The 8510-nt window shown below is 45.3% G+C and overlaps 1 protein-coding gene across 1 annotated transcript in view; it reads left to right on the forward strand.

The window, feature by feature from the left end:
• Positions 1–6624, forward strand: part of Adamts2 (ADAM metallopeptidase with thrombospondin type 1 motif 2) — a 250312-nt gene extending 243688 nt beyond the window's left edge. Inside the window, exon 21 of the mRNA XM_015506380.2 lies at positions 3126–6624. Within this exon, the coding sequence (XP_015361866.1) occupies positions 3126–3583 (458 nt within the window). The 3' untranslated portion in view covers positions 3584–6624. The remainder of the gene's footprint in view (positions 1–3125) is intronic.
• The last annotated feature ends 1886 nt before the right edge of the window (positions 6625–8510 follow it).

Here is an 8510-nt window from a genome sequence, read left to right on the forward strand (position 1 = left end):
CCCCCGCACCCTCCCTGCTTCACAGCTGCAATGAGCTGAGCAGATTTCCTCTGTCATACCTTCTTGCCCTGATGTTTCTGCCTTGGAGCCAGCCAACCATGGACTGAACCCTCTGGAACCATGAACCCAAATAATCTTCTCCTCCTCTGAGTTGTTATCGTCAGGTATTTGGATCATAGTGATGCAAAGCTGACTAACACATTTCCCCAGGAGAGCTCTGATCAGCAGTTTTCATACCATTCAATCCCAGTAGCTGCTGAGAGGGGAAGAGGAGGAGTGTGGTCAGGAAGGAAGCAGGTGGGTCTCTGTCCCCCTCCACTCCAACTGCAGATAGGACAGTTCTGATTCTATCTCTTTCATATACTGGGAATCTAAATTTTTTTGAGGAAAGCTTTCTACTGGTTTTAAAACCCTGAAAGCCACGTGCCAGGCCCTTCCATCTTGTTTCTGAATCCATTGGCCTTTCCCCCTCCATATCGTGAGCATGATTCTTGGTCTCAGCGTTAGGAAGACCTGGGCTTTTCCTGTAAGGCTGATGTGTTTTTATCTTCCGCGTGTTGTGGAGCCTGCGGCCAATCAAGTTTCCTCCTTATTTGGGCCACTTAGAAGCTTGGGGCCACAGCTGGATGGATCAGTGGTGGTGACTGCCTCCATATGCTCTTCTTGCCTGTGACCTTGCTGAGTTAAAATCCCTTAGTTCTCTGTTTTGAACTTCCTCAATTAATTCATATTTATTCATACATGCATTCTTGGATTCACTGTGCTTGGCTTTGGGGCCGGAGGGGTGTCTAAATATAGCATGGGGCTCTATCCTTTGGGGCTTTCAGGATGATGAAAAAGTCAGTCACCTGATCTGACAAGGAAACATGAACCTCCCAACTGGGATGCAGTGCAAGGAAAGCATGGCACCATGAGACCACGGACTGGAGGATTTTACCTCCTAAGGGAGGTCAGGTAGTACCTGAGGAAGATGTGTTTCAGGTGGGCCTAAAGAATGAGAAGGAGAGCTAGAGGAGGAAGGGAGACATGGTATGTGCATAGGCCCTGTGGCCAGAGGGAGCACAGTGCAGAGTAGAAGTCTGAGGCCTGAATGAGGCTGGTGAGATGAGGGGGACATGTCTCTACCTTGAAAGTAATGAGGGACAGAGAAGGGAGTCCAAGCAGGGGCAAGACATGGCCACATCTTCAGTGAGAAAACAGCATTTTTGACTGGAACAGGATAGTTAGATGCAAAGGTAGAAAGAATGGATACAGGAAGAAAGGAGGCTCTGACCTTGGTGCAGTCAAGAGGCAAGGCAGGGCATCAGGTGGAGGTAGAAGAGAGGAATGTGGACATGTTGAAGAGCATCTAGGAGGAAACACTGACGGACCTGGAGATGACTGAACTGGGGGAGATAAGGCAGCAGGGGACACCCAGGCATCGGGTTTATGTGCCTGGAGGACCATTCACTGAGGCAGGCGGTGCCAGTGGACGCATGAACTTGAGCTGGACACGACAAGTCTCAAGCACCTTTGGGACCCACAGGGCATATGTAAGAGTTGGAAGCTCCAGGAGTTTGGTGTTAGCAGCTCAACAGCCTCTAAGGGGAAATTGCCGTGACCATGCAGAAGTAGGAGGACATCAGAACCCCTGGTCCTCAGTGGGAGGAGGCTCTGCTCAACTGTGATTGCAGGCAGTTTCAACAGGACAGGAGAGGCTCCAGGTGTAGACAGCATGGAATATCTATCAGGTGTTCCTTCCATCGGATGTCTGCTCTTTTTTCCTTCCATCCTTTCTTCCTGTTCCTCCTTCTCTAGGCCCTCCTCCCCCCATCTTCCTTCCTCCTTTCCATCTTTCCCTCCCTGCCTGACTTCATCCTCCTCTCTCCCTGTTTTCCTTCTTTCCCTTCTCTCTCCTTCCCTTCCTTGATTAAGAGAAGAGGTCAACTAGGGGGACAGAGAAGAAAGGTCTGGGTGGGAAGATCTGAAGTCACCACTAGAAAGTGGGGTGTATTTGTGCAGGAGCCACAGCAGGCAGCAGCGCTGAGCCCTGAGCTCAGTGGTCCTGGACTTACAGTGGGTCACGCGTCTTCTGTAACGTGACTTGCTCCTTTATATGGAGTGAAGTCTGTAACTTTTCTCATTTTGTGTGTGTCGTGGAATGAGGTGGGGGGGGGGAGGGAGGGTGAAATTTTGGGAAGAAGACAGAGTGAAGAGTGAGAAGAAAAATTATGAGGCTGAATGAACATGGCTACAGATGGGGCTGGAGGCAGGCCAGGGAGAGGACAGCCTTGCAGAAAGAGAGAGAGATAGCAGTGGCCTCTGAGTGCAGAGAGTCAGAGCTCTGCATGCAGCTGGACCATGAATGGTCAGCTTCCTGGGTGCAGAGGAAACAGGAGGACATGCTGGGCCTTATAAGAAGGCATCAAGTTTGTTTGGGAAATTGTTAGAAACTCAGTTGGAAGGGCCATAGGACAGACGCATCAGTGGCAGGATAAGATGCCTTTGGGTAAGTTGAGGCAGGTGAGAGTTAAAAATGCCCATACAAGTTTGAGTGCTTTTTTAAAAAAAATTTCTTTAGAGACTCTTTAGAAACATCTGGAGAGTTAGAGTCAGGATGGAACCACAGTGGAGCTTGGTGAAGCCACAGCTGAGACTCTGGGATTGGCGTATTAGGTTTCAGGAATTGGCTCTTTTAAGTTTGAATTTGTTATAGTTACTACTTGCAGATTATTCTAAAATCAAACCCTGCCACAAAACTCCACTGGGGTCACCACAGGGATGTCAGATGCGAAGATCCCAACAAAGGCCAGTTCTTTAAAGTTAAGCTTGGAATCACTCCCTAAGAATAAACAGACCCCATTTCCATCTCAAACTTTGGAGAGACACTGAAAAATCCAGATTCAGCTGGGGGCCTGCTTGAAAGAGGGGAGCATCGCTCACAGCTTGTATGACATCACGCCAGGGCAGGGTCTCCAGATGCCACCTGCTCACCCTGACCCTGAAGCCACACAGACTTTCCGCGTGAGCTCCCTCACCTCTGTGCTATCTCTGGGCTCCCTCTTCCAGCAAGCTGCACACTGTAGGGGGGAACAGAGTCCCCCTCACCTTGTCCTTTGGTTATTTGTTCCACTTTTCTCTTTCAGAAGGCCACTGCCAAGGCGACAAGTCAATGTTCTGTAGGATGGAAGTCTTGTCTCGCTATTGTTCCATCCCAGGCTACAACAAACTCTGCTGCAAGTCCTGCAACCTACGGGACAACCTCACCGACACGGACGCTGGGGCAGAGCCGCCGCCTGGGAAGCACAACGACATTGATGTGTTCATGCCTACCCTCCCAGGGCCCACCCTAGCCACAGAGGTGCAGCCGTCACCAGGTACTCCCTTGGGCGTTCCTCTCAATGTCTCCAGCACGAATGCCACTGAGGATCACCCAGAAACGAATGCTGTAGATGTACCCTACAAAATCCACGGCCTGGATGAAGAAGTCCAGCCCCCCAACCTCATCCCTCGACGACCGATCCCATATGAAAGGACGAGGAACCAAAGAATTCAGCAGCTCATTGATGCAATACGGAAGAAAGGGACACTCGGGAAGTTCTAATAAAGTGGAAAGATAGCATCAGTAGCATTTTTTTTTTCTTGCTTATAGAGATATTCCATGGGATAACACATCCTATGTTTTGGAAATAAATGAAGTCCAAACCCCTGATTCCAAAAGGTTTTGAGAAAACCAAGAAGGGGAATGATATAAAAATTACCTATATACAGGTGTGATCCTGAAGCAACCAGGTTAGCATGTGTTTTTGCCAGCCTAGGAATGACCTAAATCTGACAGTAGTGTGAGTGTGGCGTGGACAGGAAGTTAGAGGTTCTCCAACTTTCGTCAGTAGGGGGAGGCCAAGAGAGGGATAATTCAAAGTCAAAAAAACTTTTCCCCAAGTCTCTGAGCAGTAGTTCACCATCAACCTTTTCTTGGTGGAGACAGGACATTTCCTATCAAACCCGAGACCAAGAGGCCCCATGGGGACTGGAGGAGAAATGGTGGTTTATTTAATAACTGACCAGTTGCCCAGATGAGTACAGAAGTGGAGGTCATGAACTCAAATGCCCTCAAGGGCCAGGCAGCTGACAAGGATGAGTATAGTGGCCAGTTGGGGACTGACTGTTGTTGGCCACCTTGGTGCTGCCGCTGTGAAGTCTGTGTCTCTTTTCCACAAGCTCTTGTCTTGCCAGATAGTGTGTTATTTCAGAAGTCTAAATTTTCGTGGAAAACCTCTCAATCTTTAAATGGTCTGGGAGTCTCTTAGGTTCTAGATGCACCAGGTTATAACGCCTGTTCTCCAATCTTGGCCTGATCCAGTTTTGATAATTAACTAAGGACCTAGGAAAAGTCATTTGATCCATTTGGTGCTCATATCTCAGTTGGCCTGTGCAGCTGTCTAGTTCTTTGTGGAAAAGTAAGGGGAATTTGATAACTGGGAGCCATGAGACGAAGACATTGGGAAAGTCTCTCCTCTCCACTAGGCCTGGCCTTACTTCTTTCCTGCCTCTAGGGGAGGAGCCCTTGTGTTCTTCTGGCCAGCCTGGCCTCAGTCCCCAGAGCCTTCCAGGGAGCCTCTGTCCCTCCCAAAGAGTATTAGAAGGATGGGGCAGCACATGCTTTGCTGGGTCAGTCCAGTGAGTGGTCTTGGCCCTGAATCTCCCAAGAATGCTGAAATGCTACCACCAGGGTGGTAAGATGTTGGTCTCCGAGGCTCAGGATCACTCCTGAAGGCCAGCTTAGCTCTGGAGGGTGGGCTTTCCCTCATTAGCCCTGCCTCCTCCCCACCTCCCTCTCTTAGAAGTTCCAGAACCCAGCAGTGACCTCAAGATATGGCTTCTGATGGGAGGCGTGGGGAGAGGTGAGCAAAGCCTGCTTTGTCTTCTGCTCTTTCAAAATCTTAACTTCCGGTTTCTGGCAGAATGGTGCTTTGTGAGCAAGATGCGAATGAGAGGGAAACAGGAGGAAGGGAGTTGGGGTGGATGGGAAGAAGGTGGTTAATCCTTACCTCTGGATGCATTGATATTATGTGAACATGCAGCTCTAAGGTCCCAAAATGACAAAACCTGGGGGCACACTAGCTCCTTAGCTGGGCCTAGGCTGACACATAATTGAGCTTTTTATGCCTAGGAAAGTTCTAGAGGCTTTGTGTTGTCACCATCATAGATCTTAGAGAACTCTTTCTTGTTGAACTCCCGTTATATGGGTGAGAATATTGAGGCTCAGGATAATTCCCTAATGGCTATTCTCCATTAGGTTTCCAAGGTGCTCAAGTGTGTTTGAATCTCTGTGTGTGTGAGTATGTTTGAGTGGATGGATTGAGAAACTAAGAATGTAGAGACCAGCTAGAATGGTATCTGGGACTATGCTTAATTTTCCACCTGGGTGGAAACCAGCTTTCCCACCTCCTGGCCCAGCCAACCTCCCCACCTCTGACGCCATTTCCCATGCATGCCCCTACACTGTCCTGTGTCCCTGTGTTTTTCAAAGAACCCAACTAGAGAAAACCTTTTTGGATATCTCTCTTGGCCTGTGGTTGAGAACACTTTTGCCATCCTGCCTCTCCATACATGGGGGATGGATCCCGTGGCTTGCCCTCATTTGTTGAACCCAGGGCAGCTGGTGCTATTCACGGGCTGAATAATTGAGTGTTTCTTACATGGTTCTATACAGAATGTGGAGGAAGTTCAGGACTAATGCTAGCCAGAGAGTATTACTCAATTAATTACCCATACCTATTTTACAATTTGGAGGTCACATTTAGGTGAGCATACACATTATAGTTGTTATTATGTGAAATGGGAATGCTATATTCCCAGATACTACCAAAACAGGGCTTCCTAGAGGCCCCAGCTGGGACATTCCCTGGGTACCTGTCCTCTGCCCAAGATGCCCTCAGGGGACTGAAGTTCAGCCAGGCCATGGTCCCACATACCATCCTCAGTGCTTTGGGCTACCCACCCACAGAGTTCTCTAGAGCTAGATGGTCCTTGGAAGTCTCTGTCCAAGGAACACAATCATTCACCAGGCTCTGAGAACTTGCAAATCTCTTCTGAGCATAGGAACACTTGGACACCCAGCTTAGAAAATAGTCCTGAGCTTTCCAAACCAGCATCTGCATCTAAGAGGTTCCTAGAGCCCCAAGGAGGCAGATGGATGTCTTCTAGCTGAGGTTTCTAATACCATGGTGACACTAAGACTGCTCACACCACCCAGAAAATCTCCCAAGGTACCCAAGAGTCATTTCCCAGTCTTGGGAAGACTCATACTAAGTTTTGGGGTTCTCTCTGATTTATTCCTTTTGGGATACCCATGGAATTTCATGTATAAGCCTTTCATTTGTATTTCAATATTTTTAAAATCTGTTTTGAGTATATAAATGGTGCTCACTATAGCAATGTCTTTGTCAGATGAAGCAGTATGATTCTATTTACTCCTGTATGACAGGTAGCCATCATATGGAACCACCAAGGTGCTGAACTCAAATCTCAAAATCTTTATCTTACTGATAACAACCATCAATGCATTTTTGTTCTGTATAGTAAAATCTGATTCCTTACTTTTATAACTTATTAAAGTTAAAATGTCTGTGTTTTTGCAAATTATGACTGTGTTTGTTTGTTACCATGACTGCATTTGTCCCCTTCATAGCCTAAACTCAAGCAGAAGGGAAGAATAGGTTAACTTTGCAAGCCCACTTTGGGGGAAGTCCCTTCCTTGAGTGGAGCACTGAATTATGGGGCTCAAGTCAGGAACTTCTGGAGGAAAGAGGCACCCAGAAGAATGATTCTGTCTCCCAGGCCTCATGGAGTTGGAACTTAGCAGATCATGCCTTAGCCAAGAGCCCCCAAGTGACCCTTCATTACAATTCTCTCTGATGAAAAAAAATACCAGGCACTGCATAGAATATCCGAGAAGCAATGAACACTTTTGTAGTATGACATTGAGATATACTAAAAAATTATTTGTTGCTTTCCTGGAATTCAAATTTAATTGAGAGTTCTACATTTTCATTTGTAAAATTTGATCACCCAACCTATAATCAGTATTGTGTTTTTAAAGAAAATGTCATTCTCTCTGACCTTCTTGAATATTAGCACGTATTTTGGGAAGAAAGGGGTTGAGGGCAGAGATTTCTTTTAATATTACTTTTGTAAATATTCCACAGTGTTTAAAAAAATATGTAGTCATCAGTTGTGAGGTAAAACATACTATACATGCCCATTGTGTCAATTTTAAAATTTGTTATTCAAATACTTTGTACTTTGACAATATCTTCTTGTTCTATTAATTTGACAGAAAGTTTTAAAATAGCTCTCACCAATTGATTGTGGATTTTACTGTTTCTTCTACTTCTGTTGCAATTTTATTGATTTTGTTTTTATAAAAACAAACTATTTTACAATTTGGGGGTCACATTTAGGTGAGCATACACATTTATAGTTGTTATTATCTTCTTGGTGACATCCTCCTTTTATCTTTATAAACTGACCAATTTCACTTCCAGAAGTCACGGTCTTGAAGCTTTTCCCTGGTGTTAGTGGAATACATCAGCTTTCCTAAGTTAGGGGTTGCATGATATGACTCCCACTCCTTTACTTTCAAATTTTCTATGTTCTATGTGTTCTATTTACACTTTGTAAATTACATCATTTTAATAATAATATAGCATTTTAAATCTTTTAATTGGGCCATTTAGTTCATTACTTTTTTTTTTTTTGTACCAGGGATTTAACCTGGGGGTGCTTTACCACTGATCCACAATCCCAGCCCTTTTTATTTTTACTTTTGAGACAGGGTCTCGCCAAATTGCTTAAGGCCTTGCTAAATTGCTGAAGCTGGTCTCAAACTTGTGTTCTTCTGCCTCAGCCTCCCAAGTTGCTGGGATTACAGGTGTGCGCCACCATACCTAGCCTAGTTCGTTCCATTTAATGCCACTACTGTGAGTCATTCCATATTCCCATAATCACTGTCCTCATTGTACCTTCTGTGCTATTTTTCCTGACTTCTGTGTTCTTTCTCTTCTTCCTTGCCTTCTTTTGGGTTGGGTGCTTCTTTTTCCCATTCCATTTTGAATATCTGCTAGTTCAAAGATACTTGTTGCTTTTCTCTTATTATAATGAATGTTCAAGAAATTTCAACATGAGCTCTTGGTTTATCAAAATCTACCATTACTCTTCAATCAGCCCTTTTTCAAACTGCAAATTCTTAGAACACTGCTCTCAAACTATCAATTTTCATTTTATTGTGGACTAATAAAAAGGAAAGAATAGGCAAATGAAACAAAAAAGCAAAGGCATACAACATATACAGCCAATTTTAAAAATAGTTTCGAGGAATACTGACATACAAAAAAATTGTGTATAATTTTTCAAGTCTTGAAATATGTAATAAATGGTGGGAAACCATCACCACAATCAAGATAGAGAACAGCAGTGCACGGTGGCACATGCCTATAATCTCAGTGGCTCAGCTGGCTGACACAGGA

Source organism: Marmota marmota, unplaced genomic scaffold, assembly GCF_001458135.2.
Source record: "Marmota marmota marmota unplaced genomic scaffold, marMar, whole genome shotgun sequence".
Classification (NCBI taxonomy): domain Eukaryota; kingdom Metazoa; phylum Chordata; class Mammalia; order Rodentia; family Sciuridae; genus Marmota; species Marmota marmota.